The sequence below is a fragment of the Orycteropus afer genome, unplaced genomic scaffold, assembly GCF_000298275.1.
Source record: "Orycteropus afer afer isolate SDZICR_OR568_19922 unplaced genomic scaffold, OryAfe1.0 scaffold00005, whole genome shotgun sequence".
Classification (NCBI taxonomy): domain Eukaryota; kingdom Metazoa; phylum Chordata; class Mammalia; order Tubulidentata; family Orycteropodidae; genus Orycteropus; species Orycteropus afer.
The window spans coordinates 20,742,476-20,765,298 of record NW_006921592.1 but is presented as its reverse complement, the minus strand read 5'-3'; the positions used below and the strand labels follow the sequence as shown (position 1 = coordinate 20,765,298).

General features: G+C 38.3%; 1 protein-coding gene across 1 annotated transcript in view; it reads right to left on the bottom strand.

The window, feature by feature from the left end:
• Positions 1-22,823, bottom strand: part of NTRK2 (neurotrophic receptor tyrosine kinase 2) — a 499,612-nt gene that overhangs the window by 413,826 nt on the left and 62,963 nt on the right. Inside the window, exons 6-8 of the mRNA XM_007938966.2 lie at positions 16,469-16,605; positions 15,876-16,008; positions 9,437-9,742 (exon numbers count right to left, since the gene is read on the bottom strand). Coding sequence (XP_007937157.1) covers positions 9,437-9,742; positions 15,876-16,008; positions 16,469-16,605 — 576 coding nt within the window. The remainder of the gene's footprint in view (positions 1-9,436; positions 9,743-15,875; positions 16,009-16,468; positions 16,606-22,823) is intronic.

The window sequence follows — 22,823 nt, the reverse complement described above, 5'->3', positions numbered from 1 at the left end:
AGCATCATTCCTGGGCAAATGCTGACCTTTTTCTCTCCTACGATTGATTGTTCTAAGCAGTGTGTACCTCCCTGGTTTTACTCTTCACCTTGTAGGCCTATTAATTGGCTGAAAGTTGAGCCATGTGAGTGAATTTGGTTCCAGCTTGAAGAGTATTTAAAGGTCATAGTTTCAGGAGGTCACCAGTCTCTATCAGACCAGTAAGTCTGAAATTTTTTATGATTTTGAGTTTTGTTCCCCATTTTTCTCCCACTTTATCAAGGATCTCATATTGTGATCCATTTCAGAGTGGTCAGCCATGTTAGCTGGGTACCATCTAGCTCTTCTGGTCTCAGGGTCATGGAGGCTGGGGTTCATGTGGTCCGTTAGTCTTTTGGACAAATTGTTTTCTTGCATCTTTGATTTTCTTCACATTTCTTTGCTCTCCAAAAAGAGACCAATGGTTGTTCCTTAGAGAGCTACTCACAAGCTTTTAAAATCCCTGTCACTGCTTACCAAAGTAGGATATGCAATAGTCTTTGTGGACAATGTCATGCCAACTGACCTTAATGTCCCCCAAGCCTATGGCCCTGAGCTCCCAGGCCCAGCACCTCATTCCCTCATAGTGTCTGGTTATGGCTATGAAGTTTTCATTACTTTGCCTCCTGCATGCCCTACTCTATTAATGGATATATTTGCAGCACATAGATACATATGTAGAAATATCCTCTGTCAAACCTTCCTTTCACTTCTCAAAAAATAAGCTTCACACCAATTAAGTCCAAACACTCCTCTACCAGAAAATGAATCACTCAATAAATATTGTTTAAAGAACTTTGTCTTTGTTTTCTCAATTCGACAGTATCCAAGAGAGAAAGTCCATGTGTCAGCATTAAACATCCCCAGGTCCCTAGAGCACAAAGCCTTCCCATGCCTACTCCCTTCCACTTGGATAGCAGATGAACAAAAATTTCAATATCAAGCTCCACACATACATCCCACCAGGCTAACCTGGAGAGAGAAGGAGATAAGCCATTAAACCAAGTCCAGAGTTTTAATTTCTATCTCAGATGAGGCATGCTATATCTCAATTGAAATTGTGTCTGCAACTTAAAGTGAACACAGAATTGTCTTCTTTAACAGTGAGCACAAAATTCTTGGGTCACTCAAAGTATTCATCTACAGCAGACACTTCAACTCTTTGTTGCAAATTAGAAACACTCAAACCAACAAAAACCAAACACACTGCCATCAAGTCAATTTTGACTCCTATTGACACTATAGGACAGAGTAGAACTGTCCCATAGGGTGTTTAAAGCTGTAAATCTTTATGGAAGCAGACTGTCTCATCTTTCTCATGCAGAGTAGCTGGTGGGTTCAAACCACTGACCTTTAGGTTAGAAGCTGAATACTTTAACCACTGTGTCACCAGAGCTCCTTAAAATCATCCAGGGAACTTAAAAATAAAAAAAAAAATGCCAAAGCCCAAGTCTCATCCCAGAGCTGCTGAATCAGAATGGCTAAAGGTGGGCCTCAAACTGTGCAAGAAAAAAAAACATACACAGAAAATAACAATAGAAACTAAAAACCAAACTCACTGCCAGTGAATCGATTCTGACTCATAGAAACCCCCTTGGGTTTCTGAGACAGTAAATTTTTAAAGAAGTAGATTGCCCAGTCTGCCTGCCATGGAGTGGCTGGTGGGTTTGAACCACAAGCCTTCCGGTTATCAGTCAAATAATGCCTTAGGCATTCTGCCAAAATATCCCAGTGTTGCATTCATTTGTTGAAAACTCTTAACTGGTAGTCCATCAACTCCTGCAGCCTTATTTTTCACCAAAGCCTTCAATGTATCTTGGACTTCTTCTTCAACACCATCAGTTCCTGATCATATACTACTACCTTTTAAAGTTGTTGAATGTCAGCCAAATATCTTTGGTACAGTGACTCTGTGCATTCTTTCCTTCCTCTTTTGATGCTTCCTTCATTGTTCAATATTTTGTCCACAGAATCCTTCAATATACAACTTGAAGCTTAAATGTTTTCTTCAATTCTTTCAGCTTGAGAAATGCTGAGAATGTTCTTCCCTTTTGGTTTTCTAACTCCAAGTCTTTGCACATTTCATTGTAATATTTTGTGTTCTTGAGTCACCCTTTGAAATTTCTGTTCAGTTATTTTGCTTTATCATTTCTTCTACTCCTTCCAGCTACTCGACATTCAAGAACAAGTTTCAGAGACTCTTCTGACAGTATTTTGGTCTTTTCTTTCTTTCCTGTCTTTTTAATGACCTTTTGCTTTCTTCATGTATGATGCCCTTGATATCATCTCACAACACATTTGGTCTTTGGTTGTTAGTGTTCAATGCATGAAACCTATTACTATTATTATTATTATTGTGATTTGGGTAAAAGTTTTCAGAGCAAATTCATTTTGCATACAACAATTCATACATATTTTGTTTCATGACATTGATTGCCATCCCCATAATGTAACAGCTCTCTTCCCACTCTTTGCCTGTGATTACCTTGCACACTGCATTGTAATACTTTACTTTGACTTCTCAAACCACCCTTTGAAATTCTCTGTTCAGTTCTTTTATTTTATTATTTCTTCCATTCACATTAGCTACACTTCATTCAAGAGCAAGTTTCAGAGTCTCTTCTGACATTCATTTTGGTCTTTTCTTTCTTAGCTGTCTTCTTAATGACATTTTGCTTTCTTCAGGTATGGTGTTATGTGGTCTTCAGTTACTGGTGTACAATGTATCAAATCTATTCTTGAGATAGTCTCTAAATTCAGGGGGACACACTCAAGGTCATACTTTGGCTCTTGTGGCCTTGTTTCAGTTTTTTTCAACTGCAATTTGATCTTGCATATGAGCAATTGACAATCTGTTCTGCTGTCAGCCACTGGCCTTGTTCTGACTGATGATATTGGGCTTCTTCATTGTCTCTTCCCATAGATGTATTTGATTTGATTCTGTGTATTATCTGGCAAACTCCACATGTATAGATGACATTTATGTTGTTGAAGAAAACCATTCCCAGTGAATTGTTCTTCCAAAATTTTATCATGTGATCTCCAGTGTCAACTGTATCGCCAAGGCCATATTTTCCAACTATTGATCCTTCTTCTATTTCCAGCTTTCACATTCCAATCACCAGTAATTATCAATGCATCCTGTTTGCATATTTGATCAATTTCAGACTTTGATAATTGGTTAAAAAAAACAAAACTTCAATTTCTTCATCTTTGTCATTAGTGGTTGGTAGATAAATTTGAATAATAGTCATATTAACTGGTCTTCCTTGTTGGCATATGGATATTATCCTGTTACTGACAGCATGATACTTCAGGATAGACCTTGAAATGTTCTTAACAATGAATGTGACACTACTCCTCTTCAATTTGTCATTCCCAGCATTGTAGACCATATGATTATCTAATTCAAAATGGCCAATACCAGGCCATTTCAGCTCACTATTGCCTATAATAGCTACTTCAAGTATTCCATTTTATTTTTGACAACTTCCAATTTTCTTAGATTCATACTTCCTACATTCCATGTCTCAATTACTAATGGATGTTTGCAGCTGTTTCTTCTTATTTTGAGTCTTGCTACATCAGCAAATGAAAATCTCAAAAGCTTTACTCTGTGTGAGAGTTCCAATATTAAGATGCTTGCCTCACATCACAATGATCAGCCCAGGTCTGAGCCCTGACTCTATCTTAGCTTTTGCTCATATCCCATGGAAATGTCAGATCCTTAGACAGACACAGGTATATAACAGGATTTCCCCTGCAACTGTCAAACCCCTAGAGAGACTTAAGTACATAACAAAGGATTTCCACTGCAACTGCTACACACTTGAATAGACTTAAAGCATATAAGAAAGGAAACATTTTTCTCTGTGGTTAAACTAAAGATATGGAACAAATGCTCCTAAGTGAGGGTCTTGACACAAAACCTTTATTAGAAATACCCTCACCAGCCCTCAGGAAATGTTTTAAATAAAGACCTTATTACTACCTTCTCAAACCACCTTAGTAAGTATTTAAACTAACCAATCCAAACAGCCTACCTCTGTGTTTCTAACCAATCACTGTAAAGCTCTCACTTTGAGTTGTCCCACCTCTGGCTTCCTTGATCTTGCAACTTCCGATTAGAATGTTGTACCCTTAGTTCTTGATTTTACCTCATAAATATAGCTCTGTTACTCCGGCATTTTGGAACATTTGATTTCATTTTGTGAGATCAGACATGTCCTTGATTTGAAGTTTTTTGAACCTTCAATAAATCTCTTTGCTTTTATTTTAATATTTTAATAGAATATATGTTCCTTATTGTTGGCAATTTCATCCATGTCATTAAGGTCAACTGAAGGCAGACCTTCCCCAGTCATATTTTGAGTGCCTTCTAAGCCGAGGAGCCCATCTTCTGGCACTACACCAGACAATGTTCTGCTGCTATTCATAAGATTCCAACTGCCAATTTTTTCATAAGTAGATTGCCAGGTCCTTCCTCCTAGTCTGTCTTAGTCTGGAAGCTCCTGTGAAACTTGTCCACCATAGGTGACTCTGCTGGCATGTGATATACTGGTGGCATAGCTCCAGCATCACAGTAACACACAAGACACCACAACATGTCAACTGTAAGATAAGCAGTGGAATAACTCCCTAGTTAATTATAATATGCAACAAAGGCCAGGAAGCTGCTGTGCTAGGAATCTAGGAAGATTACCCCTTGTGAATGCATTTTTAAAAGACAATAGAAAACAAAACATAAAGAAAATTATAGTTTGTCACAAGTTGTGTTCTTCAGTTCTCTAGATTTCAATTTGAACCTGAAAGTTTTATCTTGTACTTTCAACATAACCCAAAACTAACCAGAGCTGAGTTCAGTTCTAATCACAGGATCCAAAATGATCAACCTGGTGTTTGGAGTCTAGGAGAGGATTTTCTCCCATTCTCAGAAACTAGCTAGGTTCCCATTGATTAACAGATGGGGATGGCATAGGCTTAATATCTGGGGCCCTACTTGGTCTCACATCTGCCAAAACTAAAAGATCAAACCAGATGCCATGAAGTCAATTCTGACTCATAGCAACCTCATGTGTGTCAGAAAAGAACTATGCTCCAAAGCATCTTGAGTGGCTCATTTTTTAGAAGTAGATCACCAGGTCTTTCTTCTGAGGTTCTACGGGGTGGTCCCACCTTTCATGTTAACTCAGGGGAACTGCTGACATCTAACTGTCATACCATTTCTGTCCGTCCACATCAGTACACTTACTGGGTCTGTCTGAACAGCCATCCTGTTTACTGCTGAGTCAATTCCAACCATACAGGACAGACTAGAACTTCCCCCATAGGGTTTTCAAGTCTAAATCTTTATAGAAGCAGGCTACCACATCTTTTTCCCATGGTTGATGGGTTCAAGCTGCCAACCTTTTGTTAGCAGCCAAGCGCTTAACCACTGCATCTCCTTGGCGAGTCCTTGCACAGTCACAGCACTCTCAGAAAGCATTAAAGGGGCGTGATGGTTTGTCAGGTCTCTCTCATTAGTGGCCCCACCTCTAGACATACACACACCTTGTGAATGGTACCTTCTTGGCCTGGGCTTGAGGTTTATCTGCCCCATCCTTCCTCAGAGTAGAAGATAGAGTGGTGTCTTTCCCTAAGTCCTGTGATCACATATCATACTCTATTAAAGCCAACCAGAATAATAATTATATTCAATCAGTCTATCCTCTCCATGTTTACCATTTTCTTGTGTTAGAGGCTTTATCTTTCTTTCTGTTTGTTTTCATTTCTGTCAGAACTCTTCTTTCTCTGTCTCCAAGCATGAGTTCCTCAGCAAAATGGGCATCCCATGAAAATCTCCATTCCAAGGTGGACATGGAGCTCACACTTTCAGAGACAACGGCCACCATTTTCATCCCTCTGGCTGTATGCAGAACTGCTTGTGGCCTCAGGGTGAACCCAAGCTGCCAGCCAGCCATTATATAGCCCAGAAACTCACAGCATTAAAAAAAAGAAGAAGAAAAGAAAAGAAAGAAAGAATCTCATCAAAACAAGGAAAAATAGAAGTCAAAACTTGGCAGCATTAAAAGATTTGTCAAAGCTGAGCCTCTTCATCAATGACTATGGGATGACAACAAAAATTTTGAAAGGAATATGAAGCCAAACTTGACCTGTTGTCCTTAACTCAGAACGTACCTGTAAACCAACAGGGGAATGATTTTTTTTTCTTCAAGTTTTAAAGTAGAATAAGAAGGAGTCCCTGAGTAGTACAAATGTTAATAACATTCTCATCTAGTAGCCAAAAAGCTCAAGTGTTCACCCAAAGGCACCTTGGAAGAAAGGCCTGTTGATTTACTTCTGAAAAATCTGCCATTGAAAACCTTACAGAGCACAGTTCTACCCTGACACACATGCGGTCGCCATGAGTTGGAATTGACTCAATGGCAAACGGTTTGCTTTTATTCTTTAAGAGGAAAAGAAAGCAATTCTAAGAAAGGTCATTATCCACATTCTATGACTACAAATCTCATAAATACTCACAAAAATTCTATCCAGAGATGCCAAGTGAGGTCAATCTCTAATTGGCCACACTAGTTTATGGCCCACTAGGGCCATTTATAACCACTATCACCCTCAGCCAAGTCTCTTTCATTTCCACTTTCATCTCCCACTCCTTCATAACTGTTTCTTGCGTAAATACTTAAAGAGAAAAAAACTTGTTCTTTTCTAAAAGCAAATAGTTTGTATTGAAGACCTAATAAAGAACCTTATAAAAACAAAAGACTAATTGAACAAGAAGAAGAGAGAAGAAAATATCATTATAAAATTAACTTAATTTTTTTATATATAAATAACTCATTATTTATTTTAATGGGAGTATTTGAGACACTCTAAGTTCTATTTTATGTCAGAAAACCATTCTTTCCCATTGGTAGGTAAATTAAAGCTAACAGAAATGATCAATACAAATGAGGTCACATGGGTAAGAGAAGTTCAGGTCTACCAAATACTGGCACCACATAGAAATGTTCGAAAGAAAACTACATCAAAATCTTAAACTAAAATAGAAGCTACTGGCTTTATGCCGACAGTACTGTACATATATCAAAGAACACAGACTGCTTCTGATGGCTTTTACTTGCCAGACCTTTGCCCTGAATCAAGTTTCACTCCCAACAGTTTCAAAGGCAGTTGTTGGTGAAATTCAAATAAAGTCTGGAGTTTAGATAATAGTAATGCAGCAATGTAAGTTTCCCAGTTTTGACAAATGTACCAAGGTCATTTAAGATGTTAACAATGGGGAAAACTGGGTGAAATGTATCTGAGAAATCTCTGCCCTATCTGTAAAAATTTTCAGTAAGTCTAAAATTACTCCTGCTACTCATCTGTCAATTTGTCATGCCAGTTTATGTATTGCTATGATGCTGGAAGCTGGCATTTTGAGATTAAGATGAAAGGCCTGGTGATCTACTTCCAGAAATCAGCCAATGGAAACCTCATGGATCACAACAGAATGCTGCTCCATACAGCACAGAAAGATGGGAAGATAAGCAATGTAGGCTGGAAAGCACCATACAATAGCCACAACAATAGATTCAAACATGCCAATGGTCATGAGGATGGTGCAGGACTAGGCAAGACTGCCTTTGTTATACAGAAGGTTACCATGACCTTATGGCATAAACGTACGCACTCTTATGCATCCTTAAGACCTTATGTCAACTAGTAACAACAACAACAAAAATTCATCACAAAATAGTCTATTTAAAAACAAAAAGCAGTCTTCTCAAATGTGAGTCCTCTGGATTTAAATATGCAGCTGTTATTCACTCAAACACACAAGGAGAAACACAGTAATCTAGAGATTTAATACAGCAAATACAGCCATGCACCTAAACTCTCAATGAGGAAGAAGATTTAATAGGAAAGACAACAACTGCCAGGGGTGTCTGGGTAACGCACCCAAACATAGCTTGTTTTATGTGCTTCTGAAGGGCAGTTTGTAAATCAACTTACATAATTCAAATCACATTTTGAACACACTAAGAGGGCTTGTGCATTTAAAAAGTGGTTTAGTAAATACCAGGATAATAGGAAGAATTATTATGTAATGAGTACTACTGCTCATTACATAATAATTACCTGTTTGGTGAAGGTGGTTTTTCAAGTATCACAGTTGTCCATAGATATGTGGACTGCCCAAGATATAAACCACCCAGGGGCCTGTGCTCATTAATATCCACATTTCTATTTTCCCTTCCCTCTGCCAAGCAATCCTTGTGTGACTTTGACTAATGCAAAGCTATTATGGTGAGAAATTCTATTCATGTGCAGGTCCCAATAACCAAACACAAGCTTCAGTCTCCACAACGGTAGCAAGTATCATGGCAACATGAACAAGCACGTAAGAATGCACCACTGCACAGCAGTGTGTCAAGCAGTTAAAGATATCACAGTTGTTCCTGCTGTTACTGAGGGTCATGCTCAAATTCTCTTGTTGCCCACAGAGTGGACCCCTGAAGCTAGCCATCCTCCTCCTCACCCAAATCACTGGTCACTTGGGAACTATTACCACTCCCAGAAAAACAGTTAAGGATCTGATAAAAGGATATCTTAACTCAGTCAGTCCAGGTAAGCAAAACATTTCATTCAGGATATTGACTTCCCATCCGGGAATGAGAAAGCAGGATTCTGTATTCCACGTGGATAAGGGTCTAGAAACTTAATATTTCATGGGCCAACCAAACACTGTTTATCTGATCATGGTTTTGCATGAATTTTGCCCTTGTAAGTATAAAATATAATTAAACACTTGAGACATCATTATCATCATCACCTTTTTCTCATGAACTACCTAACCATATTAATATTGTTGTTGTTGTTGTCTGGCGTCGAGTCGGCCCCGACTCATAGCAACCCCTCCTTGGGTTTCCGAGGCAGTATCACTATGGAAGTAGGATTGCCCAACCTTCCTTCTGAGGAGTGGCTGGTGGGTCTAATAATCTGGGTGAGATTACTGTTCAAAAATATTCACTCTCCATCACCTACTTGGGAGGAGTACAAACCCCTTCCCCCTGAACTTGGCTTTGGCCATATGACTTGCTTTGGCTAAAGAAATACAGGCAACAGAAACAATGTGTTAGTCTTGAACCTAGACCCTAAGAGCCTGTATGTTTCTATTTGTACTCTTGCACTCTACTCTCTCCATAAGGAGCAGATCTCCTATCTAGCTGCTGTTTCTTCAGCCTGTACCCCAGAATAAACACATGTAGAACAAAACCACCTCACCTGACCTGCAGACCCCTGAGCAAGAATAAATCATGGTGTTTTAAGTAATTGGGTTTGGTTGGTGGTAGTTTTTTCTATACATTTCTTCGTCAACAGTTGACTGATATACTCTATAGTCTCTCCACATACAAGAGCATTGAGTACTCACCATCATCAATTCCAGGCCAGCCCATGAAGTGAGCAGAAATCTGTCTCTCATCCTTCCCATAGTCATTCTTGGCAATCAGAGTGTAGTCCCCATTGTTCATGTGAGTGGGATTATCCAGCTGGAGGCAACCATGGTACTCCGTGTGATTGGTAACATGTATTTTAGTACAGATGTATTTGGACTCATTCAATATTGCCCCGTTATAGAACCACTGAAGCGCTGGTTTGGGGTTGCCTTTCACAGTGAATGGAATGCACCAGTGGTGGTCTGAGGTTGGAGATTCGAGAAATGTGATAGTTGGTGCAACTAAATTGAAAAAAAGAGAGTTAATAGCATCAGAAAGCTCAGAATTCTCCCTGTCTCCAGATTTCTGTGTCATCGATAGGGTATTTCACTCAACCATTGATTGGTTTAAGAAAGCATATGGCCAGCAACTCTGGAATCCATCAATATTCTGTATTATCATCAAGGTTGTTTCAGCTCCCTAAAGAGAGCTTTGGGGAGACTCTTTCCTTGCTCAACTTCAGACTCACATGTCAAAATCATTTTTCAAATCTATTCAGTATAAGTGAGAACCAACTCCAAAAAGATACAAGAGATTTCTGACAATGAGAAGGATTTAATTGAAGTTGACATTGGTTTCTGACATATACACCCTGGTGTTATGTGGACTCATCACTAAAACAATGAGGGACACTATTTTTAAAGTACCTTTTCCCTAAATAATACTAATGACAAAAATGACTTTGGAAACCTTGCCTGAAGCCCTTCTCTTCTCTAGAACAGATGAAATTGATCAATACAAGAAATGTTGCTACTAATGCTGATGATTATAAAGTAAGATAAATTTATATTTTGTCACCAATTGTCAATAGTAAATGCTCTTTAAAAGCATCAAATTTCACTCTTATAAGGTCCATTTGTTCAAGTATTCTAGATGCAATTTTTTTTTTTTTTTTGATCCTTTAAGTCTGGGTTCCTATCTAAACCTGGACAAACTAGGGATTATTTTAACTTGAAGCATAAAGTACTTTATGGTTTGGGAAAATTAACATTATCAAACAACATATTTAAACAGAGTACTTACCCTGAGTGAAGATTGTAAAAGCCCTAATCATTATTCACCTTGATAGGTCTTACTTGAATAATTATAGAACCAAAGATTGGAAAAGACCTTCAAGTTCTAATAGCATCAATTTTCAAATGAAGAAAACAAAGTGCAGTGAGATTCTGTGACTTGTTCAAGGTTACTGAGTTGATCCAGTATAAAGAACCCAAGTCTCCTAATGCCTCTTACACACTGCCTCATTGGACTTTAGTTTCTTCATCTGATATGTTCATCACACAAGGAGGGAAATACTTAAGCCATGGTGGTAGCCTGCTAACACACACTCACACTTCTGAGTGTGGTCCCTGCGGGGGTTATTTCAGTTGTTAATATTCCTTAACACCTATTCCTTCTATTCTTTACCTAAATCTTGATAAATAAAGATTCATCCTTCAAACTACTATAACCACATAAACATTAATATAAACTGAGAAAAATATTGAGTTTGAATATCCTTATTAGAAAGCAGATAATCTGACACTATCATTCATTTCTGCTGAGGTAAATTTTCCAGAATACTACCAAAGAAGGAGCAAAGCAGATGAAATAGCCTAATACACTTTCATAACCTATGGATAGATTTCCACTAACCACTGAACTCCTTCATAATTTTTGAACTCCACCAAGTGTGTGTAACAGGTCCCTTGCCTTAAAAAGATGCAACATGACAAAATTTAAATTTACAAAGTTTAATTGTTTGCTTTACCAAATGTTTGTGACAACCATCCTTAAAATAGCTTTTGGAAAGTGAAATAGCTTTTGATATATAATTCAATCTATAAAAATTAAATTTAAACACAATCATGGGGACCTCTATACCCATTACATAAAATAAAATACATGTTTAGATGAACACACTTGTAGGTCTGGGCTACAAACTAGCCACAAAAAAGGACCACATAAGGACCACACTTACCTTACTCCCACCAGGCCAGCTACACTTCTGTCCCCAGAGCTCACTTATTCCTACTGTTATGTATAGATTGAATTATGTTCCCCAAAAATATCTGTTGTAAATCATAACCTCTATGCCTGTGGTGGGGAGCTCTGGTAGCATAGTGGCTAAGTCACTTGACTGCTAACCAGAAGGCTGGCGGTTCAAACCCACCAGCCACTCCTCGGAAGGAAGGTTGGGCAATCCTACTTCCGTAGTGATACTGCCTCGGAAACCCAAGGAGGCGTCGCTATGAGTCTGGCCAACTCGACGGCACATAACAACAACAACAACAACAACATGCCTGTGGTTATAACCCCATTTGGGAATGGGTTGTCTTTGTTATGTTAATAAAGCAGGGCTAGTGTTGGGTGTATCTTGAGTCAATCTCTTTTGAGACAAAAAAGAGATTAAACAAAGGAGCAGAGGAGAGATGAGGTAAGATAGATGGTAAAACAGATGGATATCTCCAAAGATCAGGAAGAAGAAGCTGAGGAGACAAGGAACTTCCTCCAGAGCCAACAGAGAGAGAAAGTCTTCCCCTAGAGCCAGCACTCTGAATTAGAACGTCTAGCCTCCTAAGATGTGAGAAAATAAATTTCTGTTTGTTTAAGCCACTCATTTGCAGTATTTCTGGTCACTATGAGTCAGATCCGACTCGACCGCAGTGGGTTTGGTTTCAGTTTAGACAACTAAGACAGAATGTGGTACCAAGAAGCAACTAAAATGTGTAAGTGATTTTGGAATTGGGTAATGTGTAAAGGCTGGAAGAATTTCACAGTGCCTAATAGTGCCTAAGGCATCTAACTGTTAACCAGAAGGCTGGTGGTTCAAACCCACCAGCCACTCCTCAGAAGGAAGGTTGGGCAATCTACTTACGAAATGATACCGCCTCAGAAACCCAAGGAGGGGTCGCTATGAGTCGGATCTGACTCGATGGTAATGAGTTTTGTTTTGTTTTGTTTTTTTAATAGTAAAATTAGGAACCCTAGTGGCACAATGGTTAAGTGCTTGCCTGCTAACCAACAGGTCAGTTGTTTGAAACCACCAGATGCTCCGTGGGAGAAAGATGTGGCAGTCTGCTTCCATAAAGATTCAACCTTGGAACACGGTAGGGCAGTTCTACTCTGTCCTATAGGGTTGCTATGAGTCAGAACAAAGTCTACAGCAATGGATTTTTTGGCTTGATACTAAAAGCCTATATTGCCTTGAAGACACTATTAGAATTATGGATGTCAAAGGCAATTCTGGTGAGGGCTCAGAAGGAAGTGAGGAGAGCTACAAAGTCTCTATGGTCTTATAGAATAGACATGGCACCAACAACAGAATGTTGCTAGAAATGTGGAAATTAAATGTGTTTCTGGTGAGACTTTAAAAAATTGTGATGAACATGTTATTGGACAATAGACAAAAGGGGATGTTGTATATAGTGGCAAAGAACTTGTCTGAATTATGTTCAAATGTTTGGAGGAAGGTAGAACTTGTACATGATGAACTTAGATTTCTGGCTGATGAGATTGCTAAGCAAGATCTTAAATGGGCTGCATGGTTTCTTCTCGCCACTCATAGTAAAATGTGAGAAGAAAGAGATGAACTTAAAAGTGAACTGTGCAAAATGAAAACAGAACTTAAAGATCTGGAAAATTCTGTTGTACAAACTGAGGACAAGTGTCCTAGAATTTTCACCAAGGATGTGACTGCACAACCTCCTGTTAGAGAGACTGATGAATCTAACTAATACCACAACGGAAAGCTTAGACTCCAGGGAAGAGAGAGAGAATGAAAGGAAGAATGCTCTTGTAATTCTATAGACAGGAAACAGGCTAAAGGAGCTATATCTGTTGTCCTCTAAGAAAAGAAAAGGACCATCCTTGGAGCAGTTCAGAGATCAGCAGATCTGCTGGAAGGAACACAGGAAGCAGAGCTATCTCAATTTCAAAGGATGGGGCTACAATCTTAGGATCTCAAAGGATGGGCACATAGCCTTCCAGGTTTCAAAGAGTCAGATCTTCATCACCTCGGTTCCAGAGTATGGGGCTTCTGTTAAGGTGTGCTAGAGGGATGGAACTACCACTCAAATCTGAATGGACAGGGCCACCATGTCCAAAAGGCAGAAGAATGGGGCCTACAAGGGCCAGGGGGTGGGGCCCCCACTCAGATGGACTAGGAAAATGCAGCTGCCTAAAACCAGGGAGCAGAACTGCCACCCTAGTGATCCTGAAAGGTGGAGCTGAAGCCCAGGGCTACAGGGCCTCTACCCAGAACCCAGAGAGAATGGCCAGCCCCCTGAGTCTGGAGAGTAGGCCATTGCCCAGATGGTCTCTAGAAGAGAGGATAATGTTCAAGGCTTGAGCACTAATGTGCTTTGTTCTACTGGACTGTGGACTTGCTTGGTGGCCATTATCCCTTCTTTCCCTCCAATTTCTCCCATGTGTAATGGAAGCACCTACCTTGTATCTGTTCCATTACTGTATTCTGAAAAGAGATAACTTGTATTCCAGATTTCACAGGTTCACAGATGAAGAGGAATTTTGAGCCAGGATGGAATATGCATAAAATCTCATGCATATCTATTTAGATGATTCAGAACATGAGATTTTGGACTTGGAGTTGATTTGAGACTTCTGGGATGATGTGATGGGATGGATGTGTTTTGCATATGGCAAGGACATGAATTTTTGGAGGTCAAAGGGTAAAATGTTACGGATTAAATTATGACACCCCTCAAAAAAAATGTGTTGCAAATCCTGTGTAAATGCCTGTAATTGAATCCATTTGGGAATGGGTTGTCTTTGTCATTTTAATGAGGCAGGATTAGTGCTGGGTGTATCTTGAGTCAGTCTCTTTTGAAATACAAAAGAAATTAAACAAGGCAGCAGAGAGACTGGGTAAGATAGATGGTAAGACACATGGAGATCTACAAAGAATAAGGAAGCAGAAGCTGTAGATCAGGGACTTTGCTCCAGAGCTGATAAAGAAGGAAAACCTTCCCCTAGAGCTGACACTCTGAATGGGAGAAAATAAATTTCTGTTTATTAAAGTCACCCATTTGTGGCGTCCCTGTCACAGCAGCACTAGATAACTAAGGCATCTACCACCATGCTAAAGGTACCTCACGTTTTTGGTGAGGTCCTGCTTTAAAGACATAGAGTTGAAAGCTGGTTGTATATGTTTGGGCAAAGCAAGCACTGACTTCAGGCTCCTGGATATGTCAAAATGATGAGAAATTAAGAGTCTAGTATCCACTGGGCAAAGTGATGGTATATACATACAGCAACAAAGGATTGTAGTTGGTGATTTCAGTCATTCCCTTCAACAATCACATACTGAATGTGTACTATGAGTTAGCCTAGCCAGTGCCTTGACACCAGCCATGGTCATGTGTCTACACTTGTGTAATTTACATACATACTTGTACACAAGCACATTCACATTTTTCTCATCCAACTCCTAATCTGAACAGAGAAAAACCTCATTAATTTATGCCATGACAGCTTAGAATTTGCAATAATGTGAAGTGTATATGTGATTTTCACTGAGTACAAGTTCCTAAGAATGCCACAATCTGGAATTATATATATATGATGTATTATTGACAGTACGGGAGCTCTGGTAGCATAGTGCCTAAAGCACTTGACTGCTAACCAGAAGACTGGCGGTTCAAACCCCCCAGCCACTCCTCGGAAAGGAGATGAGGCAATCTACTTCCGTAGTGATACTGCCTCGGAAACCCAAGGAGGGGTCATTATGAGTCGGGTCTGACTTGACAGCACATTACAACAACAACATTGACAGTACTGAAAAGCAATGCACATATGCTTAATTAAGAAACATTCATATTTTATACCTTCACTTCAATGTATACAGAAAGTTTAAATGATAATAGAAGGTTCTGCAGGTGATACAAAATAATTTTTGTTAATTGAAGTAGAATTCCTACCTTCCCACAGAAACTTGACACCAAACTAGTGAGGTTTTACTGCATCAATAGTATAATTAGGTGTTTGTGAACAGCCAACAAATACTTTAGGTTTCACAACTTCAAAGTGTCATATTGCTTATATAGAGCAAAATACTTTTAGAAATTGATCAGATTTTAAATTAAAACATTAATAAAATGAGAATAACCAGTTCAAAATGTGTTCTATTAGAAGAAGACAGAGGACAAGCTTAAGGTTGAAAGAGAAACTTAAAAGAAAAATACAGTATGTGTACAAGAGAGGTCGAACAGAGATAGACCAAGGGAAAGATTGAGAAATATTTCTTAATTAAGTGTGCACAAAATGTTGCAGATAATTTTTTAGCAAAGGTAAGCAGCACCCAGCATGCCCAACGACAAATGGGGGTTTCTCCACAATCATTTGCTATTAAAAACACACCCCAGTCTGATTACGTACAATGCACAGTGAGGTTGACAGAATCTTGATCTTCTCCTACAATATTTTCTGCCACACAAGAGATTTGCTTTCCACTGTCATCAGATGAAACGTTAGTTATCCTTAAGGAGCCCTGTGTGTGGCTTGTTTCATTCTACAAATGAATGAACAAAAATAATCTTTATTAGGATTGATCTCAAAATGACAAGATTTAGGGTTTCTTCTCGTAACTGAATTATGCTCAGGCAAAGGAGTAAATCAGAAGTTATTCTACTTCTCTAGGTTTTAAAAGCTTAATGCCTGAAGCTGATTTAATCCTTGAAATCCTAACCCACTTTCTTCCAAGGGAAAACACGCCAAGAGAGTCACTCACCTGGCTCATGATGTCACAAAGAAATCATGGGATATAGAGACTCTCCAATCTAGGGGTATATGTACTAATCTGTAAACTTGCATCTATCTTTGTTTATAATAAATAAAAAGTAAATGTCAATCAAAAACTCATCTTAAGTTTCTATAGGTGGCCTTATAAAAATATTACATGAGCACAATCTTAAATTATGATAACACTCTTATTGTGTCTTTATTTACACAGAGCAAAACATAAGCCTTACCAGATGTTTGGAAACCAGATTACCGACATCCCAGTATATATTAGGAATCGGATCACCTGCAACGCTACAAGATAACGTGATAGACTTTCCTTCCTCCACAGTGAGGTTAGGTGCGGCCAAATTTGCTGATGGCAAGCCTATGTATCAAGAAAAGTAAATGGAGACATGTGCAAATAGTTAATGCAGTATCAAAATAACAGCAATAAATTGAAAACTCAATATCCCATGCTTTAAAATCAATCATTATTTACTTTCTGAGGCTGATTTATGTTGAAATTCAAAAGCTCCAGGTTAATTAGGTTTATGGATCTAATGTGAACCAAAAAATGTTTAGTAATAAGATCTGAAAACAAATTCACACATTTCATGAAAATATTGCAGAATAAACCTTTATTTAAAAAAAAAAAAAAACTATCGTATAAAAACTCTGTCCTCTACCTTGTTTTCTGTTCTACAGTTACTAATCCAGATTTGGGCACATAAATAGTCACTGTACCTGTGGATTGACATCTTATTTATTTCCACGTCCCTCTCCACTCGTTTTTTTTATAATCAAGAACATATACTCATGTCTGGTGAAGTAGAGGGCCAACAAGGGTAAGGGAGACCCTCACTGAGATGGACTGGTACAACAGCCACAATGAAGAACTCAAACATGCTAGTGATCACGAGGATGATGCAAGAATAGAAAACATTTTGCCCCGGTGTACAAAAGGTATACCACAAGTCAGTATCAACTCAATGGCAGCAAATAACAACAATACTATTTATTGGACATTGACTAAGCCAGATACTCTTGCCCAGCACTTTTAAGTTATTGTTTTATTTAATCCTTACTACCATCTTGAAGCTAAGTATTTTGTTCTCATTTAATTAATGAAGAATTGAGTTTGGGAAAAGTCAAACACATCTTGTGAAGATTCCTAAGGACATATACACCTGGGATTTGAACCAAAAGCTCGGGATCTTCACACTGTGCTACACTACCTCTCCAGGTTACACATATTTATTTTAAGCACAGACCATAAATACCATTGCATACTCATGATCTAGGAATCGGTCCATTTAAAAAATAGTTATGTGTCTGTGAAGGAAGAGTGAGTCGCCTTTATTTACAGTGAAATTCTATCACCCTGTCATAGCAGTTTCCAAAGGAATCTGTGTAAAATTGGCCAAGTCTAGATCTTTTAAATATAAAGTCTTCCACAAATGAGTAAGCATCTGACTCACGTTAATTCTACAGCATTAATATGCTGGCCAAAGATTCAATAATGGAAAAAACAATCTGTACTTGAAATATCACTTGAGGTTTAATTAACACAATAAAAATGAATTGAGAAGCATGAATAGCCAAGGCAGGATAAACTCTTTCCCAGGCACTACTTCCTGACTTAATAAGATTTCAAATCGGCCCAAGTACAGAAAAAATGCCCCAGCAATACTTCCCAGACATTTTAGCACTGTTGTAACAGGATCCTATTCTAAGCACCATAGCTGTCTTCCTTTGCACTTGGGGAAATCTCAGTGGAGGTAAGAGATGGTCAACTTCCCAGACAGACACCTCTTTGTCAGCATCACTTGTTCTAGATTTGTTCAGGAAAGACATACTATCTTGTAGACCTCAGCAGAAAATTATCAGTTATCCAGTAAAAAAGGTGAAGCTCTTTAGACCAGCGCTTCCCAAACTTTAGTGTGCTTATGAATCATCAGGAGACCATGTTAAATATGCAAGTTTTTTTTCAATAGGTCTAAGGGCCTGAGAGTCTGCGTTTTTAACAAGCTCTCAGGTGCTGCTGATGCTGCAGTTACACAGATTACACTTTGAGTAACAATTGTTCAGACAAGTGTCAGAAAACTGTTCTTTAGGCTTGTTTCTGTAACTGTTATTAAACCCGACAGGGACCTAAACAGTTATGTAGTCCTAACTTTCCCCAAAGTGTGGACTACATAACTAACTTTCCCCAAAGTGTGCTCTGTGGAAATTTACTTCCTTTAGATGCTGGGGTGGGGTGGGGGGAGCCAAGCTTAAAAAGAAAAATCATAATAAATACTGTAAACTCTTGGATGTTCACAATGCACATTACTGTATTAAAAGCTCTGAGAAGTCCTGAAGTAAAGAAACCATTGATTTAATTACCATTGATCTTATTTCCCAAGATTATCTGAGTGCATAACTACTTCTTTGACTTCTGATGCCTTGTTACGATTTTGTTATTTTCATTTGAAATAATGTGCCAAAATATAAAATATGCACACATTTTCATTCAGATGTAAAATTTAAAGCTAAATATTCATACTGATGACAATAATACCATTGATAGCTGATATTGATTACTTATTATTGTTTGATTACATCTTAAATAATTTCCATTTATTACCTTCTTAGTCGTCCCAACAATCCTTAGAAATAAGTATCATCAGTATTTCCATTTCCAGATGAATAAATTAAAGTTTATTAAGCATCACAACTAAACAGCTAATAAGTAGGGGTTGGCCTTCACCCACATCTATCTGCCCATAATTGTAACCAATACATTTATTGGTTATCTTCTTTGTTGGAGAGCTCTGCTCCTAACTATCAGAGCACACTTGCCAAGAATTGACCATAGAGACTAGATTCTTCAAAGTACACAGATGCTCACTTTCTAATAATTGAGAAAAACTAATCTCTGATCATTTTGTATTATTAACTCAGCTTTATGATATAGTAAACCAAACTCACTGCCATTGAGTCAATTCCAACTCATAGTGATCCCCTTTGGGTTTCCAAGGGAGTTCTGGTAGCATAGTGCCTAAGGTACTTGATTGCTAACCAGAAGGCTGGCGGTTCAAACCCACCAGCCACTCCCTGGAAGGAAGGTTGGGCTATCTACTTCCATAGAGATACGGCCTTGGAAACCCAAGGAGGGGTCGCTATGAGTAGGGTTGTACATAACAACAGCAACAACAGCAAATCTTTATGGAAGTAGATTGCACAGTCTTCCTTCCACAGAGTGGCTGGTGGGTTTGAACCGCCAACCTTCTGATTAACAGTCAAATGCCTTAGGCACTATTCCACCAGAGCTCCCTTTGTGATACATTAGGTGAGTCATATTTGTTTTTGTTTCTTTTTTTAATATTCATCAGTAAGTCTGGATTATGTTCTTCACTAACTGTAAGCCCTATTCAGTTCATTTTTAGGCTTCCTGAGTGGTCAATTTGTACCCAAGTACTAACCTAAAGATTGGCAGTTCAAATCTATCCAGTAGCACCTTGGAAGAAAGGCTTGGAGATCTGCTTCTATAAAGATGACAGCCAAGAAAACCCAATGGAGCAGTTCTACTTTGTAACACACAGGATTGCTATAAATCAGAATCAATTTAATGGCAGAAAGTCTGGGATTTTTTTTTTTTTTTTTTAATTCACTTCATGTTGGATCACCCTCCACGGTATATAAAATTATTTCAGTAAATTATGACTTTGTCTGTTCTCTGTCTCCTTTCCTCTCTTTTTTATTTGCACATGTAAGGCACTTGATTGCTAACCAGAAGGCTGGCGGTTCAAACCTACCAGCCACTCCTCGGAAGGAAGATTCGGCATCTACTTCCGTAGTGATACCTCCTCAGAAACCCAAGAAAGGGTCGCTATGAATCAAAATTGACCCGATGGCAGTGAGTTTGGTTTGGTTTAAAGAGCTTGGAAAAATAAACACTTGACCTTACCATTAATTCTCTCTCAAAAGAATATTAAAACTCCATAATCTTCCCTTCTACTCATCTATCTTCTTGGCATATCCTCCCACTTCTTTGCCTCCTAAAGAGATATATTCCACAACCAGGAATAAAGCTAGAATGAGTCTGACCTATTTAGAAGTGGGTGCTCTACACCTGGTTGCAAATATGACAGAAAATTAGCAGAACAGCTTTCCAAGCTCAAATTGAAAATCATGCTTCCAAGCTCATATGAGCCATGTCATGCCAATGACAGCAGCCACGTAATTTCTAAACACAAAAATCTAAACAGCAGCTGACAGATTAGAAAAAAATGGCTCCATGTGGCATTCTAAAAAGATAAGGAAAAGCAAAACTGTGTTTTGACTTTTTTAGTAGATAAAACCTGATCTCTAATAAGATTAAAGCAAAAAAGTAAATTAAAGCAGACTTTGTATAGCTTTTCCAGGAAAACTAAAATCAATGCAGCTAAGACACTAAGAAAATAATGCTTTATACCAATCTGACTTCCACATAGAAAATTAATATGACATTTCCCTTCAATCTTCTGTGAATGCTAACAAAGTAGAATTGTTATCAGTCTGTTCTCCTGGTTTGACATAAACAAACAAAAGAAAAAGTATGTATGAATATGCTAAACAGACGTGTATCCTAAGTATGGTTGAAACCCAGAGCAAAATTTAAAAATAAATCATTAAAATCAATTTAACTCAAAGAACTCAAGGTGTCCTCCTGTGCACCTGGCAACCAAAACTCCCTATCCAAAATAGGATTTTGTTAATGCATCTTAATGAGTTTCTACACTGAAAGTTCAAAGGTTGGAAAAGTGGAAAAGTGAAATTGTTGTTATAAATAACAAGGAAACTAAAGACAGGTGTGAATACTGTTCATAGGACAGTTAAGACTGTTTAATATAATAACTACATGGTGTTTCAGCTCTCAACTGAATTACCACCTTATATGCACTGTGGAACTATCACTGTCTATGGTAACTAAAAAAAAAAAAACACACTGCTGTGGAGTCAGATCCAACTCAGAGTAACCTCTCCTTGGGTTTCCAAGGCAGTATCACTACAGAAGTAGATTGCCCAACCTACCTTCTGAGGAGTGGCTGGGAGTTTGAACCGCCAGCCTTCTGGTTAGCAGTCAAATGCTTTAGGCACTGTGCCACCAGAGCTCCTTCCTTCCAAACTAGCTACTAGTAAAATAGGGTGAGGGATGATTTTGGTATGAGACAGAGGAATGTTGCCTTTTTTAAACATATTTGTCAAGTCTTCTTAGAGTATTTCATCCACTATTAACACCTCCTGAAGAAGCTCTCTTCCAGATGAGATTTAAAATATAGTATGAAAACATTAAAGTATCAAGTTACACTGTTCTTTAATAATCCCCTTCAGCCAAGGGAAATGGCCGAAAGGCCATTAACTGCTGAAGGTCAAACAAGTATACAGGATTTGAGTGTGAAACTTTTAAAAATACTAGGTGATAAACAATTTCATTGAAAAACACTAAAAGAAGTAGCAGGGACATTTTTACAAGAATGATAAATCACCACAGTCTGGTAAAGTAAACTTTCTTTATTTTCACGTGGGTAGTTCAGTTCCAGTCTTCACAACCAGTGTTCATAGCAGCCCATTAGTCCAATTAATGTGGGATTTTTCATGAATATGTTTCGTTGCCTTGCAATTAATAAAGTTCTTCTAAGGGTTAAAAAGGCCTGCTGGAAAAACAGACCATAACATGTTTCACAGCATGAATAAATTTACAGTAATTCACAGCAGGAGTGAATGTTAGAAAATATTGTGAGGCATTTTGTCTGAAAATGGCACAGTTCAACTTTCCAGTCCCTCCTACCACACTTGCTTAATCACGGAAGGTAAAAGGAGAGACAAGATTCTTGCAAAATGCAATGATGATAGAAATTACAAAGGAAATTGAAACAATGCTAAAATATGGAATGATTTGGTCAGACTAATATAAATGTTTAAGTTGCTTTTACTTAACTGAAATATCTCTTCCACTAGATTGAAAACTTCGTCCAATTTGATCATTAATATAATGCGGTTGATGCATTCATTAATTGATCAATTCACCAAACATATATCAACTACCTGTATAGTAGTTCTAGGAGTACATTAAGCACCAAGAGGATGCACATTTGCATACATAATGTAAAGAATTTATTCTCCATATAATATCTGCATCATGAAACATAGCTGATCCTCGTTATCCATGGATTCCATATTTGTGAATTCACCTACTCATTAAAATTTATTTGTAACCCCAAAATCAACATCATGCGCTTTTAATATCATTCATAGACTTTCACAGAGTGGCAAAAAATTTGACTCTCCTGATATGCACCTTCCCAGCTGAGGCTGAACAAGGCAACACTCTGCTTTCTTGTTTTAGCTGTCATACTATAAGCAAGTGTCCTTTTCACAGTACATTTTGTGTTGCATTTGTTGCATTTTTGTGCTTCTTGTTTGATGAGTTTACTGTTTAAAATGACCCTCAAGCATAGTGCTGAAGTTCTGTCTTGTTGTTGTTGTTATTTGCCGTCGAGTCAGCCCAGACTCATAGCGACCCCTCCTTGGGTTTCTGAGGCAGTATCACTACGGAAGTAGGATTGCCCAACCTTCCTT